The sequence below is a fragment of the Pan paniscus genome, chromosome 4, assembly GCF_029289425.2.
Source record: "Pan paniscus chromosome 4, NHGRI_mPanPan1-v2.0_pri, whole genome shotgun sequence".
Taxonomy (NCBI): domain Eukaryota; kingdom Metazoa; phylum Chordata; class Mammalia; order Primates; family Hominidae; genus Pan; species Pan paniscus.
The window spans coordinates 890,304-908,578 of NC_073253.2; the positions used below are offsets into that span (position 1 = coordinate 890,304).

Here is an 18,275-nt window from a genome sequence, read left to right on the forward strand (position 1 = left end):
GACCAAGCCTCCCCAGGGCCCCCCCAGGCCACGCCTACCTGGCCATGCCTCCCAGGACCCACCCACCCCCTCCCAGGCCAAGCTCCCAGTCCATGCCCTTCCTGACCACGCCTCCCCAGGCCTCACCCTCCAGGCTATGCCCCATTCATGCCCCTTCTGACCACACCTCCTCAGACCCCACACCAGGCCACGCCCTCCTGACCACGCCTCCCAGGACCCCCCCCAGGTCACGCCTCTAATCCATGTCCCTCCTGACCACCCCTCCCCCAGGCACCACCCACCTTCCAGGCCCCGCCCCCACCCCCTCCAGGCCCCGCCCTCCATCCCCGCCCTGCTCACCGTCACCCCTGAGATGATGGGCGCCTTGCCCTCGATGAGCCTGTGCACCTCGCGAACGGCCTCCTCGCTGCTCTTGTCTTTGAATCGCTTCTTGGCGAGCTCCTCCAGCGCCTCCTGGAACTGCTCAAAGGTGATGGTCCGGCAAGACTTCCCTCTACAGGGGCATAGGCGACTTAGGGCTGGGCGCGGGCCGGCCCAGGGCTGCCCTCCCCACACGTGGGTCCAAGCAGAGCTGGACGGCCATGGCCCAGCAGCCCACAGGCTTCACCCACAGGCAGCCGCCCTGGTAGCGCTGCAAATCCAAACTGTCTTGGAAGAAAGCTTGGCGGAAGCAGGTCCTCTATAAAGCTGGATGCTCACACGGCCCTGCAGGCCGCTCTGACACAGGGTGTGTGTGGGTCTGCACTCTGCTGGGGCGGTGCGGGAGGCCACTAGGCAGCGGAGCCCACCTCCTCCTCCCAGGGCCACCACAGCCCCGCCCAGCTGCGCCGGGAGCTGGGGGTCCTAGGACCTGCTGGGGCCCCGGCTCTGCCTGTGTGTGTTGGGGTCCTAGGTGGAGGTGTCCCCCACACAGGAACATGGTTAGGAGGGGCTGCCACCCCCGGACACTTGGCAGCATGGGCGCAGGCCCACGCCTCAGATGCCCTGGCTCCAAAACCCGCCAGGCGGCCCCGCTGTGCCCTTGCACTGCCCTGGCCTCAGAGGTGCAGAGCCCGGTGGGCCGGAGGTGCCGTGAGCAGCTTCTGGTCACACAACACGCCACATCTCAACACACAACACGCCACATCTAAACACACTCCACGCCTTACAACATCCTCCCACCACAGGCCATTCAGGCAATTCCAGAGGGTTCTAAACTGACTCTTGGTTTTTATATAATAATTCTAATTAGAAAACATTTTTCTCCTCTGACCAGATCTACCACAACTAACCCAAAGTGGGGTTTTTCAGTGTTTAAAACAAGAGATCCTGTGGATGAGGCTCAGCTCTGCAAAAGGCACCTGCATTTCACCAGGGAAGCCTCCGGACAGCGCGAGAAAGGCTGCACCCAGGAGGCCAAGCATTCCGAGGGCACTCCCAGCTGCAGAATCCACAGTGACCAAGAGTCAGGAGACAAATGACCCATAAAACCCCAGCAAGCCTTTCCAGAAGTCAGTGAGCAGAGGGCCTAGAATAGCCAAAACGATTTCAAGAAATGAGAACAGAGTCAGAAGACTGACTACCCAACTCCAAAGCTCATCGAGGCTTGACTGCAAAGCGGCAGCGACGTGGGCACGGGCATGCGGCCAGCCCCGCAGCCCAGGGGGAGTCTGGCTCAGCCACACGCGTGCTGCCCCCCGATGTCTACAGGTGCAGAGGCAAGCCAGAGAGAAAGGACTGTTTCTTCCACAAGTGGAGCTGGAGCAACTGGTGATCCCTGTGCAAATTAAAATGCACTTTGGTCTATACTGCACACTATATACAAAACTAACTCAAAATAGATGATGGTCCTAATTATGAAACTAAAACAAACTTCTAGAAGAACACCAAAGAGAAGATCTCTGTGACCTGGGGTTAGGCGAAGATTTCTTAGAAATGGCAACAAAACATGGCCTATAGTGGAAAAAATGGATGAACTGGACTTCATCAAAACGTTCGAAACTGTGCTCTCAGAAGACACCATTAAGGGAATGAGAAGACAAGCCACAGACTAGGAGACATGCCTGAGAAAGGACTTGTCTCTGAGATACGCAAAGGAACCTTAAAACTCAGCAGTAAGAAAAAAAATCCATGTGAAAAGACGGGCAGAATATTTGAAGTAGACACCACCAGAGAAGACACGTGCATGCAGACAAGCACACGGAGAGGGGTCCGCGTGGGTGCCGTCAGGGAAGTGCCGACAAGCACACGGAGAGGGGTCCGCGTGGGCCCCGTCAGGGAAGTGCCGACAAGCACGCGGAGAGGGGGCCGCGTGGGCCCCGTCAGGGAAGTGCCGACAAGCACGCGGAGAGGGGTCCGCGTGGGCGCCGTCAGGGAAGTGCGGACAAGCACACGGAGAGGGGGCCGCGTGGGCCCCGTCAGGGAAGTGCCGACAAGCACGCGGAGAGGGGTCCGCGTGGGCCCCGTCAGGGAAGTGCGGACAAGCACGCGGAGAGGGGGCCGCGTGGGCGCCGTCAGGGAAGTGCAGATGGAAAACACAGCGAGGCCCCTGCGCACTCTCCAGGGGTCTCAGACAAACTGCCGGCACCTCGAACTGAGCAGGCCGCGGGGTAGGGGGCGTGCTCGTCCACAGCCGGCCGAGCAAGGCGGCAGAGCCACTGTGGACAGCTTCTCATCACAGCCAAAGGCGGCCCAGCAGTCCCGTTCCTGGGTCCTTGCTCAAGAGAAATGAAAACAGGCTCACACATAAACGCAAATGTTTACCACTGTTCTGCTCGTAGTCACCAAACCCCAAACAATCCAGTGCCCTTCAGCAGTGGCCAGACCACAGTGCTGTGATGTGTGCGCACGTGGACAGCACCCCCACCCCTCGAGAACAAGCCCAGGATACGCACCCAACGCGGTGGGTGCCAAGTGGCCAGGCTTGGAGCCAGGCACGGAGGTGCCGCTGGGTGATTCCCAAACCCCAAGGCGGATGCTGTGTTTAAACAGCACCTGAGGGTTCCCATACACTTTACACGCGTGTCCTGAAGACACAACAGACACCATCAACAGTGCTGAGCCAAAGGAGAAGAAATCGCGCTGAGAAACACACCAAGTGCTCGGGGTCCCACAGCTCAGACCCTCACGCCTCATGGGGTCCCAGGGAGGGGAGCGGAGGCCTCGCTGTGTCCGGAGGGGGCTGTGGGGAGGCAGAGCCCCAGGGCGGGGCCTGGACTGCTGAGGACAGCCACGCAGGGCACATTCCAGACCCGCGGGTCATAGGGCACTGTTGTCCAGCAGCATCCCCCAGGGGGCGCTGGTGAGCCCGGTGAGCCGGAGGTGCCCTGAGCAGCTCCGTGGCGTGGGGGTCCACAGTGTTGCGGGTGGATTTAGCCCCTTGATGCGCTCGGCGTGGACACCCGCACATTCCCTGTGGTGCTAGAAGAGCCAGGCCACCCCAGGCAGCCCACAGTGCCTGGAACTGACAGTGCCCATTGGGCCCTGTGGGGGTGTTGACTCTCTAGGGCCCTTGGGGCCTCTGTCTGTCCTGGGCCGTCAAAGGCTCTCCTGTCTTCTATTCACACCCTGCCCAAGCTGACATGCGGACACCAGGCCTGACTGCCAGCCTGGTGACCAGTGCTGAGGCACGCAGCCCTTTCTGACGGCCTTGGAGCCAGGCACCACCAGCATGAGTCACTCGGCAGGAGGGGGATGGCTGAGGGGGCTCCCACATCAGAGGCGACATTCAGATCCGGACACCTGCTCTGCCCATTCCCCGAGTGTCTTGGGGAAAGGGCGCTTGGGTCTCTGCCCCACACGGGCGGGGAGCTCTCCCCAGGAGACCTGGGTGCCCCCCGCCTGGGGCAGTCCTCAGGAGTTCTAGGACAGCGGTGCCTGCCTCTTCCCCAGAGACACTTAGTCTGGCTGCCCGGCTCTCCTGACGTAGAGTGGGCCTGTCCTCCAGAGACCGAGTGTGGAGCTCGGCATCCTCATTGCCCATGCGCTCCCCAGCCCTGCGCCCTGCCCCAAAGCCGGCCCAGCAGGACGCAGCCGCTGCTCACACACGATGCCCTGCGGGGCCTGGACTTGCTTCCCAGGCTCTGAGTCCCCTGGCCTCTGGGCCTGGTTCAGTCTCTCAGGGACACTGGGACCCGGCCTGGGGCCTCCAGGAGCTGGGCTCAGGCCAGGACAGCCCTCCGAGGACCGAGGCCTGTTCCTCCGGGGCGGACGTCACAGGCCCCGCTGGGCTCGGGACTGTGCATCCAGCACCCTTGTGAATCAGGAATGCCCTCCCATGGTGCCCTCTGAGGGGCGGGGGCCGGCGGGCGAGGTGACAGCTACCAGCTCCCCTGGGCTCTCTGGGCCTGCAGCTGCTGTGGCTGGAGTGCCCTGTCCAGAGGCTGCCACAGGTGGGAAGCTGGGGGCTGTGAAGGGGAATCTGGGGAAACAGCCTCTCCCTGTACTTAGGTGAGTCTGAGAGTGAGGGGCTGCGGCTCCCCCAGGGCACCAACCTCTGGGATCTTCCATTAGCCCCTGAGACCTGAGGAGGCTGGGAAGGACTCCCTGGCTGCTGGGCCCCGCGGGGGGAGGGGGAGCTTCTGGGGAGGTTCCTGCCTGGTAGGGACGCGGCCTTAGGGGAGCCCTGTCTGGCGTTGCCATCCTGCACTTCGCTCCGAGTTCTCACTGCTCCAGGAAGGTCCAGTGGTCCCGTTCCAGCAGGACCCAGCCTTGGGGTTCCCCATGCCTGTTGGCCGCCCCTGCCTCCCGCAAGCCCCAGCAAGATACAGAGGACCTAGAGCAACGTTTCCCGGGGCCGACAGAGGTCGGTGGCAAGCCCTCCAGGCCCTGCCTATTCTCCCCTCATAAGTGACTCCACCAGCAGCTGAGCACCTGGGGGCAGGTGAGGTGATGTCTGGCCACCTGAGAGGGCTTCTCCCCTCATCTCAGGAAACCTGAGCCCTTCCTGCACCCTACTTGGCTCAGAGGATGGATGGCAACGTCCACTGGGCCACGGCAGCTCAGGCCCCAGGGCGGGCTGAGAGCCAGGGCCCTCCCATTGCTGCACCAGCTCTAACCCCAGGCACACCCACCATGAAGCCCCCACACAGCCGGTCGGGGGGCTGCTTGAGCTCCGGAGGTCTGGCTACCGAAGGTTCCCCCCTGCCTGAGGGGCCGCCTGGGATCAGCCCACTGTCTCCCTCTGGGTGCACACCCTGAGCTTGCTCCTAATTAATTTTGCGTTGCCGCCAGCCTTTTCGTTTTCCTGGGGAGGGGCGGGGGTGGGGCGTGTGTAGTCACCGCCCTGTGGACATCACTAGGAAGAGGTGGCCCTTGGTGGGACGTGGACTTGGGGCCCAGAGGGACCCCGGGCAGATCTGAGGGGCCCGACCTTCTCTAGGGGGCCCCAGGGGCTCGGCTGCCTCCATCCACCCCAGTCTTGGCCTGGGCAGGGCTTGGGTCTGTGCACCTGAAGTCAGTTTCTGGCTGTTTGTTTGGAGATCACCCTCTCAAATGACCTGTGTTGCCTGGTCAGGCTCATGGGGCAAAGTGGACAGCCAAGGCCACGCCCGCCACTGGCCAAGCGCGGGAGACGGGTGCCTGTCGCCGCACAGTGCTCTGGGGATTGCTGGTGCTGCCCGGCCTGCAGGGTACAGGAGCCACAGGCCTTGACTGCGAGGCCACAAGCTCCTGAACCCTCAGCCACAGACGTACCATGGCCAAGGGTCCCCCCGCAGGCGCTCCACTCTGCAGAAGCCACGTTCATCCTGCCCTGCCAGGGGTGGCCACTAGAGGTTCCCCAAAGACAGAACTGGCCCCAGGGCTACAGAGCCGCCGAGTGCAAGCCCGGGACAGGGTGGCACCCACAGCAATGGAGGGACAGGGTTGGGTGTGGGGAGTGCAGCCCACCCTTCCCCGGGGCTGGGTACCACGGGGGAAGGGGAGGGGAGCAATGCAGCCCTGAGGCTCCTGGCCCCTTCCAGGGAAGCTGACACCTGCTTTTCTGGGATGGACAGACAGGAGGACGTCACACACAGTGCTCTGAGGACGTCACCTGCCCTGTGGCGGCTGCCCTGCAAACACACTGTGACCTGGATTCTCTCCAAACCTGGGTCTTGCTCCTGGGAGGTGGTTGGGTTGGCTTCCGTACTGGGAACAGTCTGAAGACTTTAGGACAAAGTGTCCTACCGGCCCTCCACACTTGGGGTGACCACAGACCCCAGTGCTGGCTGGCCGGCGGGGGGCGTGTACCAGGCTCAGCAGCCCTCCACGCTCGGGGCAACCGCAGACCCCAGGGAGCCTGGCCCTGCTGTTCTCAGTCCCCCACTGGCCCTGGCTTCCTTCTAACCAGCGTCCAGGTATCAGTCTAACCCCCAAGCCAAGCCAACACCCAGTATCCACCCAGGTGTCTACAGGAAACGTCAGTGCATTTACTTGGGAAAACACACCACACCCAGCACACAAGCGTGGGTCCTGGGGGAGGCCAGGGCTCCCAGCCAGCCGAGACTGCAGCCCAGCCCTCCTTCCTCTGCCTCATCGGCTGGGTGCCCCCACCTGGGCTAGATGGACCCACAGGGGGCCAGTGAGCAAGGCTGGCAGACCCTCGCCCAGAGGCTGGTGGTGTTTGGTGCAGGTGGGGAGGCAGCAGCTGAGCCTGACCCCAGGGGTCCTGAGGCACCCATGGCATGGGCCCCTCCCCAGGCTCGAGGAGGCGCTGGGAGATACGCTGTCCATGGCTCTACCGGGCCCCACTCCCACCGCCCGTGGTCCGGTCCCGCCTGTGCACGCTATGCCTCCATTAATATTTTAAAGCTGCCACTGCACGCTCTTTGCAGGAGGGAGTCATTGTCTGGGTTAACAGTAGGCTTCAACAAAAACCTGGCGTAAGGCTGCAAGAAATTTGTTTAAGATTTAACACATAGTAACATCAAAACAAACAAGCGCTGCCATGGCAACGAGGACTAAACAAAGGCTCGCAGATACCCCGAGCTGGCGCCACGCCGGTGGAGCCATGGCAACCTGCCCTGAAAACAGAAATCGGTAGACTTTTTCTCCACAAGTCCTGTCAGAGTCAGCAGCTTTCTGCAGTACCGAAGGCCACTTCCTCACGGTCCCCAAGCTCCTGAGGGAGGCAGAGGCTCCCACAAGTGACAGTGGGCACCCCCTCCCCAAAATGCAAAACAAAAGCAACTCAACACCCACAGGCCCGCCGCCTCCACCCCTTGCTTTCCCCAGAAATCAAAGGAAAATCTCTAGTGTCCCCAACCCCTCCTGGTGGCCCTGCCCCCCTCTCTTCCTGAGACAAGGGTGTGAGTTTAGGCCCCTTGCTCCTGTACACCTGGGAGGTCAGGACCCCGTGCCAGGATCATAGGGACCCCCCGAGGGGAGTCCAAGCTGCAGGAGGGAAGGACAGTTTGAGGGTGGGAGAGAGGAGGAGGTGGGGGCAGCCCTGGGGGGGCCCAGGGTCACAGGGGTCCATGGCTGCAGGTGAATGGGGAGGCGGGGAGGTCAGAATCCCTTGGCCTCCCCTCAGGCCGGAGTCCCAGTCCTGGCCACCTGAGCTGCTGCCCGCAGGACAATCTCCCACACGGCACCCACTCAACGGTGCCCAGCCTGCCGACCAGGCTGCCCAGGACTGGGTCTCAGCCTCAACCCCTACCTGGGCTTGGGCCACAGCTGTCTGCTCCCCCAGACCTTGACCCTCATGGTCAGCCAAGGCTGGCACACCCCAAGGCTGGTCCCCGGCCCCACACTGGGGAGGTGAATGTGCTGGAGCAGGGGGCCAAGCTTTAGCCCCCCAAGTGCCTGAGCAGCTCCAGCCCTGCCTCTGGGAACAGGCCCAGAGCAGCTGGGGCTCCTCCGGCCTCCTGGGGTGCCAGCACCCCCACAAGCAGGCAGGGCTCCCATCATTCTCCAAATGAGCCACAGCCACCCAGCCCCACCCACCGCAGGGAGAGTTCTGCATGTGTGTGCAGGCATGTGTGTGCACATGCGGCCATGTGCACACACACATGCGCCATAGTTTGAAAGCAACTTTCTGCAGAAGGAATCACACCCGGCACTGCACTTGGTGTGTCCGGGCCAGCGCCAAGGCTGTGCACATAGGGCCGGCCCTGCAGGGCTGATGGCCCCTGGACAGGCTCTTCCTACCTCCCGCCCAGTCCTTCTAGGAGCTTCACCCATAAGCACCATCTCCACACCGCTTTTCCCCGGGTCTGCTCCTGTGTATCCTGGAACACACATTGGGCGACACAGAGGGCACCCAGGGACTCGTCCCAGATGTGTCCACACGCCCGAGCCTGCTGAGGAGCAGCTGCCAGGGCCCAGGAGCACGGGGCTGGGATCCACGAAGGGGCTGGGTCCCCTCCAAACAAGGACACCTGAGGGGGAGGAGGAGCACTGGGGGGCACAGGGGCCCTGGTGGCCAAGGGGAGGAGCTGCCCTGCCCTTGCCCACGCAGGCTCTGGACCTGGCGGCCACACTGCGAACCCCACCTGCTTCTGCGTGGGCTAAATATAGCCGACCCAGTTTCCCTCTCCCGGTCTGTGTGCCCGGGACACGTCCCCTTGGCAGAGTGAGTTCTGGGCTCAGGACAAGGGCACTGTCTGTGCCAGAGGCTCTGGCCCCTGACCTCCCGGGCACAGCCCAGGTCACTGCTGCCTGCCCATGGCTGGTGACCCACCAGAGCGGCCCTGGTCACCAGGACCTGCCAGCAGCTGGCTGGGGCCATCTACACAGGCCCACACCGCATGGCCCGCTGCTGCAGGAGGCTGCAGGTTTCCAGCAGGGGATGGCGGGCTGGTCTGTCCTCCAGGCAGAGGCTGCAGGTTTCCAGCAGGGGACAGTGGGCTGGTCTGTCCTCCAGGCAGCGGCTGACATAAGCCCTGTGGATGATGTGGGAGCTCCAGCGAGCCTGTGGGAGCTGCCCCTTGCCAAAGAGCCCACAAGCAAGGCCTGTACTGCAGAATCAGGCGCCAGTTGCTTCAGCCACAGTCCTGAGGGAGGTGCAGCCCTGAGAGTCAGTCCACAAAGGATCTGTGGCCGGGGGAGCAGTGAGGGGGGCACAGTGTGGCTGGGGGTGCAGTGTGGCCAGGGGTACAGTATGGCTGGGGGTGCAGTGTGGCCAGGGGTGCAGCATGGGGGGTTCAGTGTGGCCAGGGATGCAGCACGGGGTGTACAGCATGGGGGGTACAGTGTGGCCAGGGGTGCAGTGTGGCTGGGAATGCAACATGGAGGGTACAGTGTGGCCAGGGGTTCAGTGTAGCCGGGGGTGCAGTGTGGCTGGGGGTGCAGTGCAGGGGGTACAGTGTGGCCGGGGGTACAGTGCGGGGGGCACAGTGTGGCCGGGGGTACATTGTGGCTGGGGGTGCAGTGTGGCCAGGGGTGCAGTGTGGCCGGGGATGCCGTGTGGCCAGGGGTGCAGTGTGGCCGGGGGTGCAGCGTGGGAGGTACAGTGTGGCCGGGGGTGCAGTGTGGCTGGGGGTGCAGTGCGGGGGTGTGCAGTGTGGCCGGGGGTGCAGCGCAGAGGGTGCAGTGTGGCCAGGGGTACAGTGTGGCCAGGGGTGCAGCACGGTGGGTGCAGTGTGGCCAGGGGTGCAGTGTGATGAGGGGTGCAGCATGGGTGGCGCAGTGTGGCTGGGGGTGCAGTGTGGCCGGGGATGCCGTGTGGCCGGGGGTGCGGTGTGGCTGGGGTGCAGTGTGGCCAGGGGTGCAGCATGGGGGGTACAGCGTGGCCGGGAGTGCAGTGCCAGAGGTGCAGGCTGTCGGACGGACCCTCGTGGGCTGAGCCCCAGCTCTTGTTGGGCCCCTGCTGGTCCCCTTGCTCTGGCAGGCTCCTTGTGCCTTCCTGGTCTCAAGGGGCCCCAGGGATGAGTGGTCCTGGGTTAGTGTGGGCTCCAACCGCTAAGGTGTTGGCAAATGATGGCCCTGTCCGAGGCCGGGGAGCACAAGGTTGCATGACTACCTACACAGAGGGGCCAGCCACAGCCTCCTCTCACACCGGCCAGTGGCTGAGCCCATGAGGACACTGAGGCTGGGAAGCCACAGAGGAGGTTGGCGGGGCCACTGGGACTGGACAGGGTCAAGGATGAGACCAGCTCGCACCCGGGGCCCTGGATGGAGCCTCCCCTCCAGCTTCTCTGGGACTGAGGCTGGGAGCTGTCAGGAAGACGAACAGGACTCGCTGGCCCTGGTTGCCTCTGCCGTCCCCTAGAGCTGGGGGAGCCTGCAAGGCAGTCAGCTGGAGAGAGGGTCCGGGTTCAGGCATCCTTCTGAGCGGTTTCATGGCTTTTCTGGCATAACTTTCCAAACCCCAAATGCCCTCGGATGCACTCAGATGCGCCGTACACAACAGGAAGCTCAGCAGGACACGCAGTCTAGGAACACGCACGACCCAGGAGACACCCAAGACCCAGGGGATGTGTGACCCGGGAGACACATGTGACATCGCCACGGAGCACAGCAGAGATGGAACAGCTGCAAAGGCCACGGCGCCCACCCAGAGCTGGTAGATGGGGTGCTGGCGCCGCAGAGGTGGGCCCCACAGCCTTCAGCACAGGGGCATCTGACCCACAGCCCGGCCCCTTGCAAAGTCAAGGCCGCAGAGGGGGAAGGTGCAGGAGCTCTGAGATGAAAGAGGTGATGAGTTTGCGGCCATGTAGGAATGAAATAAATCACATCGGCCACAGGAGGACGCAGGTGCAAACCACCGAAATAAAGCCATTGCCACACAGGCAGACAGGACGGGGCTGGACACGGGGCTCAGGGAGAACCGCTGCTTTTCTCGGGCGCGATCATGGTGGGGTGTCGGGACATGAGGTGAAATGTGCCGGGGCGTTTGAGGGTGCCTCAATGTGCTTCCTGGCGTTCATCCAGGAGAAAACAGACAATGCGTGACACGGCAACAGACGTGTGCACACATGACACAGAAACGTACGTGCACAAGTGCACATGCAGAAACATGCACACGCGCACACATGACGCAGAAACGCACACGCGCACACACGACGCAGAAATGCGCACACGTGCACACACGACGCAGAAACGTGCACACACGACGCAGAAACACATGCACACACGACGCAGAAACGCGCACGCGCGCACACACGACACAGAAATGCGCACACGTGCACACACGACGCAGAAACGTGCACACACGACGCAGAAACGTGCACACACGACGCAGAAACACATGCACACACGACGCAGAAACGCGCACGCGCGCACACACAACGCAGAAACGCGCACACGCGCACACACGATGCAGAAACGTGCACACACGACGCAGAAACATGCACACACGACGCAGAAACGCGCACGCGCGCACACACGACGCAGAAACGCGCACACGCGCACACACGACGCAGAAACGCGCACACGTGCACACAGAAACGCACACACGACGCAGAAACGCACGTGCACACACGCAGAAACGCGCACACGTGCACACACGACGCGGAAACGCGCACACGTGCACACACGACGCGGAAACGCGCACACGTGCACACACGACGTGGAAACGCGCACGTGCACACACGACGCGGAAACGCGCACACGTGCACACAGAAACGCGCACACGTGCACACGACGCAGAAAAAGCAAACGGCACGATGCGGTTTCAAGGTGGCGGCCGGAGCCGCCTCCTTGGTGCCCTTTGCCATTTTGCCGCCCGTGGGAATCCTGGGGCAGAAATACAGCAGCACAAAGGCTTTGGGAGGGGCTGGGGGACACCCAAACGGCCAGCTCCATGCATGGGGACACAAGCATCCAACCTCTGAGACTCAGCCGCTGAGCCAGCCCACAGAGGGTCAGGAGCTCTGCCCGCCAGCAGCCACCTGCCCCTCCAGGCTCCAGGCAGCCACTGCCCCCACTCCTGGGGAAGCCCAGTGATCCCAGTCACAGCTCCCTGACTCCGGGGAGCAGCATTCACACCGAGTCTGCTCTGAGGCCAGACATCCCCTCATAGGCCACCTCCCATGCCGAAACCCTACACACCCACGGGGCTGAGAGGAGCCAGGGCTGCCACTCAGGCCTCGGCACCGAGAGGTCCAGCAATGCCCGGACCCCTGCTCCCTGGGGGCCCAGATGGCACGTTCAGGCTCCCATATCTGGGCTGCTTCTGAGAAGGGCAGGGTCTTGAAGCACAACCCCTTCCACTCCCCACGGCCCACTCCCCACAGAACCCACCCAGGGGCTCAGGGCCGCAGACCCCCGTAAGTCAGGTCCCTCGGCCCGTGAGCCCAGCGCACTCACTTGATCTTGCTGAAGACGATGTCCACGTCGGTGACGGTCACGTTCCTGCCGTCGATCACCTGGCAGTCCTTGCACAGCTTCGACCAGTTCTTGCCGTGCATCTCCTTCCCGGTGGCCCTGGTGTCCCCGTGCACGGCAAAGCGCCGGAAGGCCTCCTCCAGGGCACTGAGCTCAGGGGATGCGGCTGCCCCCTCACTGGCACCCTCCGATTCCAGTGACAGCCTCTTGGCCGCCCGGTCCTTCGAGGGGTCCCCCGGGGACTTGGGGGGCGTCCTGTTGGCAGCTTTGGCTGGCTTGGCCTTGTCAGCCATGTTGCTATGGAGGAAGGAGAGGAGAAAGGTGTCACCCGGGCCATGTCCCAGCTGACCCAGGTGCAGCCCAGGAGACCCCGCCATACCAATGAGCACCAGGACGTGGCGAGGGCTGAGATGGGCAGGCCCTCCTGGGGCTGGGCGTGAGGTCCCTCAGACCTTTGGAGCCAGCTGCCCTGCAGGCACGCATGTCCAGCCCCGAGCAGAGTGGAGCCAAGCAAGGTCTTGCCCACTGCCGTCATTGGGCCAAGGACCCCCTAAGCCAAATAAAGCCAGCAGCATGCAGAGCCCAGGGTGGGAGCTGAGCTGGGTGCCAGGGGCTCCAGGCCTAGGAGGCTCAGGGTGTGACTGGCAGCATCAGAGCCTATTCCGGGTCCCCTCCCCGCCGCAGTTCCACTGTCCCTCCTGTGGACGCCCGTTCTGCAGCTCTGGAGGACACCTCGGGATCACACCCTCCCCGGGGTCTGTGACGTGCTGCCTTCCTCCGGGAGGGTCCACAGCAGTCGTGCGACAGCCGCTCCCTCCCCAGTGCAGAGCCTCTGACCTTAGATGGAGCTTTAGGCTGGGGAGGGTGCGTGGTGGCCCTGGGGGCGCCTCAGGATGCTCTTCCCAGGAGCCCTGGGCCTGCCGAGCCCACGGTGGCCCCGGCCAGGGGAGGGGACTGAGGCAGTGGTGGGGGCACCGGTGTCAGGGTGCAGGGATGCCCTCTGGACTTTGCAAGGCGCCCGCCCCCAGAGTAGGCGGCTGGGCCATGGGGTTGAGAAGACTGAGGGGTGCCACCCAGGCAGGGCTTGGGGAGGCAGGGCTACGCCACAGGGCGGGGCTGCCGAGGCCGCCTCCCCACCATGCATGGGCTCCGGTGAGACCCAGTCAGGCCCTGAAGGACTCAGAGTGAGGTGCTGGACTCAGGGCACGACAGCTGCTTCCCCAAGGGGCCTGGATGCCAGGTGGGCCGTCAGCACCTCACTGAGAGCTGAATGCAGCCTCAGCCCACAGACACGAGAGCCGGTGGGAGGGTCCGTGCCGAGGACACATGTGCGTGTCCCAACCCTGGGACTCACGAAGCCCTCTCAGATCTGGAGTTCTCAGCGCCAGTCATGGCCAAAGTGTGGCTCTGTCATCGTGGGGTCCTGAGTGTGGCCCCTGCTGACCCTGAGATCCCACAAATTCCCCCAAAACAGCCAGAAAAAAATCCAGGGGCACTCCCTACACTGAAGACCTTAAGGGCCTCAGGCCCCACCCACTCACCCCTTTCCCTGGAAGGCACCAAAAATGCAGATGCCAACCCAGCGGAGGATGCAGGGGCAGGATCCTGGTGGGGGCTGGGCCGCGTGGGGGCAGGGTCTCATGGGGGCAGGACCGCGTGGGGGCAGGATCCTGGTGGGGGCAGGACCGCGTGGGGCCAGGATCCTGGTGGGGGCAGGATCCTGGGGGTGGAAAGGCCGGGTCAGGTGTCGAGCCAGGAACAGTTTCCAGTTTTATCGCTGACACCATTTCTTTGAAACAGGAGCTTCTCACAGGCCTGGCCTGTGTTTCCCCTGGGCCTCTGCAGCAGGGGTCGCTGGACAGGAGGAGCAGCTGAGAAATTACCAGAAGCAATGGTGGGTTTTGTGAGCACCCAGAGCAGTGGTGGGCGTGCGGGTCAGAGAGAAAGAACCTTCTGGGATGCTTCAAACTCAGGGCTGCGTTCTGTGGTCTCATCTCCTGTGGGGACGCGCCTGAGCAGAGACCCTTATTCACACACCTCAGAGAGTCATCTGAGAACCTGCACCCCGTGGGGCCCGCCTGGGAGCAAAGGGATCAGGGAAGCCCCTCAGAGCCACCTTCAGGGCTCACGCAGGACGCCCCAGCCCATCAGCACGTGCTTTGCATGAGTTTTGATAAGCTTGGAGGTTGGCCTTGGAGGGCTGAGCGGGACATAAAGCGTCCTGCCCTCGTGAGGCCTTCAGTTGGGACAAGTGATAAATAAGCAATGACACATCAGGCAGTGAGGAGTGAAGAGGAGAAACTGAGGCAGGTCAGAGGGAGGCCAGCAGGCAATTTCAGACCCGGCGGAAGAGAATGTGTGTGAGCAGAGATGCGGACAGGTGGGAGTCACGGCGCGTGAGAACGGTCCAGCCCGCAGCCCCTGCGCCCCTGCTGAGCAGGCACCACCTGTGCTAGGCTCAGCCCCTGTCAGCACAGCAAGCAGCATGAGATGGCACGCATGAGAGCACGGTGGGGGCCGTGGGGGAGAGGGCAGAAAGGAACAGGGGTCAGGCCATCGCCAGATCTACTGAAGACAGACACTGGCTTCAAACGTTCTGAGGAAAAATGCTTCGGGCTGGGACTTGGATACCCACGTCCACTGTCCCACTCAGGCTGAGGGGAGCAAGGCCACCTGCAGTGGGTGTGAGCTCAGAGACGTGGCCAGACCCCCTGCGGAGGTGCTTGGTGACTGGGCTTCCCAGGAAGACGAGGGTGACAGCCGTCAACAGCCGAGAAGAAGGAGTAGATGCAGGAACCCATGGCCGTCACACGGGAGTGAGTCCACGGGTGCTTGGGAGGGCTGAGAACCAGGCCCAGGCAGTTCCGGAGGGAAAAGTGGAACCCGTCCCAACTCAGCCCCAGCCTTTCTGCACCAAGGGGTGGAGCAGTGCCGACCTCAGACGCCAGCTGCCAGAAATGCTTCCAAAGCCCGCCTCTGCGTGGGGTGTGTGCTGAGGGGTCTCACATGGGGACTCGCCTCAGAGCCCATCTGAGCTTCACTGTTCTAGGTTCTTGTAGTTTTGTTTTACCTCAAACATGTATTAGTTTAACAAAATATTTTTCAAAAAGTTTTTAAACTAAAAATGACAGAATGAATTAGGCACGACGTGCCGCTGTGGGAAGACAGCCAGGCTGCTGCTGGGTCTGGAGGAGCAGGACATGGGCCACAGACACGGAGCAGGAGTGGAGGAGATGGGAGATGCACTGTCTGGATCGCTTCATTAGACCCACGTGCTGTTTCCACAATGACGGTAATAAGAATACATTTAGTTTTAAGAGAATGAGGAGGTGTCAGACGGACAACGAGCCTGGGCGGGCGCCTCTACCTTGGCGCTCTCCACCGAGCATGGCATGCAGCTGTGCCAGCTGCTTCTCCTTGGACAGGTGTCCTCCACTTTCCCAGTTTCTGGGTGCAGCACACCTGAGCCCTGGGTGCAGACCCTCACACCATTTCCCCCAGAGGCTCTGCTCTTTCACCGTGAGGGAAAAGAAGGTTGTGTAGCAGAAGAGACTACAGGAAGACAAACTGCTCACCTGGGGTCAAAGGACAAGCTCCCAGGCATGTACCCACCATCTCCACGTGTGTGCCCTGAGCCCCCAGGGGGTCACCCTGCACTCCCAGGCCTGTGCCCACCATCCCACATGTGCCCGGCACTCCCAGGCCTGTGCCCGCCATCCCAGCTGTGCCTGTACTCCCAGGCCTGTGCCCGCCATCCCAGCTGTGCCTGCACTCCCAGGCCTGTGTCTTGCATCCAGGTGTGCACCTGCACCCTCTCCCACTGGCCGGCACCTCCCTGGTAGGAGGGACGTGCCAAGCCCTGCCCTGACCCAGGTGCCTGCTCACAGCACATGCCCCTTCCCTGGCCAGACCCTATGGGACCACAAGTGGGGCCTGGCCAGGACCTGCTTGGAGGCTGAGCCCACCCCACTCCCACACACCTGCAGCACCTCCCCAGCGAGTCAGGAGGACGGTGCCTACGGGCTCACCCACGGGCGTGGGCAAGACTGTGTTGTCCAACTGGCATCTTCAAAAAAGGCTTGGAGAGGACAGAAGATGAGGGCAGAGGTGGCACCACAGACCTCAGAGTGGGGCAGGCAAAGGCAGACCCCAGAGGGTGGCTGTCCTGGGGAACGAAGCATCCTCCCTGGCCAGGGAATGCCTGTCCCAGGTGTGTCACCAGCTCCAAGGACTCGGCCACCCAGGTGGGGCTTCGTCCCAGACACCCCAGGCCACCTTGGCCCCAACCCCACAGGCTGTCCCTGTTCCCAAGAGGCCCCAGGGAAAATCACCTGGGCCCCATCTGTCAGAATGAATCTCCTGGGAAACGCCTTCAGACTGGACACTGGACTGCCCAAAGCCAAACTTACAGAAAACCTGCCAGAACAGAATTGACAGAGCTGGGGAAACAGCAGCCCCAGCATCTGATCACGGAGCTGTCCAGGGGCTGGAAACCTGGGTGTCCGTGTGGCATCAGTAAGCGGGGCCAGGCACTAGGACTGACCGGGCTCTGTCACTAGGAACAGGGGTCTCACACTTGGGCCAGGGGGTTCTCACTAGGACCAGGGGCCTGTCAGTCACTAGGGCCAGGGCCTGTCCCTTGGGCCTGGAGCCTGTTACTAGGACCTGGGGTCTGTCACTACAGCCAGGGGTCTGCCCTTGAGCCTGGAGCCTGTAACTACGGCCTGGGGTCTGTCACTAGGGCCAGGGGTCTGCCCCTTGGGCCTGGAGACTATTACTAGGACCTGGGGTCTGTCACTAGCGCCAGGGGTCTACCCCTTGGGCCTGGAGCCTGTAACTAGGGCCTGGGGTCTGTCACTACAGCCAGGGGCCTGTCAGTCACTAGGGCCGGGGCCTGTCCCTTGGGCCTGGAGCCTGTTACTAGGACCTGGGGTCTGTCACTAGGGCCGGGGCCTGTCCCTTGGGCCTGGAGCCTGTGACTAGGACCTGGGGTCTGTCACTAGCGCCAGGGGTCTGCCCCTTGGGCCTGGAGTCTGTAACTAGGGCCTGGGGTCTCTCTCACTAGGGCCAGCTGCTGTTTTAAAGGTAGCAGCAGCCTCGGTGCTCCCTTGTTCACTGCCCACGCCCACGCGGGAGTGGCGCCGACAGAGCCTACACCACTGCTCACCACGTGGATGACTGTGGGGTGGCTGAGCCTTGCTGGCGGAGGAGGCTGGTGGACAGGCCGTGCTCACATCATCAGCAGTGCCGGGTCAAAGCTGGAGGCAGGAGCCACGGAGTCAGTGGGAGCTACCACCCCTCTCAGCTCATCACCCCTCCCTGGGGCCTGAGACCTCAGAGCCAGCCCTCGGCCCTGCTCAGGCTCTGGCCTCCCTGAGAACCTCTGTCCTGGTCACAAGTGTCCTGCAGGCCCCCTGGGTTGTGCTGGGCTGGACCAGGCCAGGGTGTGACCTCTGACAGCTCCACTTGCTCTGGAGAAGCCACCAGCAGCTTCTCCAGCTGCACCCGCTGACCCCCAGAGCTCGCTCCCAGGCAGGTGCCCATGGTGGGACAGCTGCTTGTGCCTCAGTCTCCTCATCCTTGAAGGGGTGCAGCCCCCTCCCCATCTCCCTCGCACCCGATGGCCTCATGCAGGCACAGCCCGAGGGAGAACCTGTCTCTGCGGAGAAAGACACTCTGTGATGGCAGCCAACTGGATTCCACCAGAACCCGAGGGCAAGCATTCCTTGGGAAGTGACCAGGCTGGGAGCATCAGGCACGCACACCACACACTCAACCCAAACCTTCTGTTAACTCAGGTTCCCAGGAGCCCTGCGTGCTTCTGCCTGGCAGGGGCCGACGCTCGTGCCCTGGAGAACTCCCTGTTCAGGGATGACAATGGGTTCCCTGGTGATTTGGAGGCCTGGGGCCTGGGTGGGAGCTGCTCCCTCTACCCCTGGAGACACTGCCCAGGAGTCCAACGTGCTGTGACTGCAGGATGCCCCTGGCAGGGGCCATGCTGGCTCAGACGCCTCTCACCAACCCCTTCCTTCCATGCCCTCGGGGCA

At 62.8% G+C, this 18,275-nt stretch overlaps 1 protein-coding gene and 1 pseudogene across 3 annotated transcripts in view; one reads left to right on the top strand and one right to left on the bottom strand.

The window, feature by feature from the left end:
* The window catches only part of TPPP (tubulin polymerization promoting protein), a 36,380-nt gene that overhangs the window by 5,780 nt on the left and 12,325 nt on the right, over positions 1-18,275 (bottom strand). For all 3 annotated transcript variants that reach the window (XR_010112106.1, XM_063604140.1, XM_063604139.1), the window contains exons 2-3: positions 12,211-12,525; positions 340-493 (exon numbers count right to left, since the gene is read on the bottom strand). Coding sequence is in view for 2 of the 3 variants with exons in the window: in XM_063604140.1 (XP_063460210.1) it covers positions 340-493; positions 12,211-12,521 (465 nt within the window). In the remaining variant the exon portion in view is untranslated. The remainder of the gene's footprint in view (positions 1-339; positions 494-12,210; positions 12,526-18,275) is intronic.
* LOC134730355 (uncharacterized) lies at positions 493-7,165 on the top strand (annotated as a pseudogene).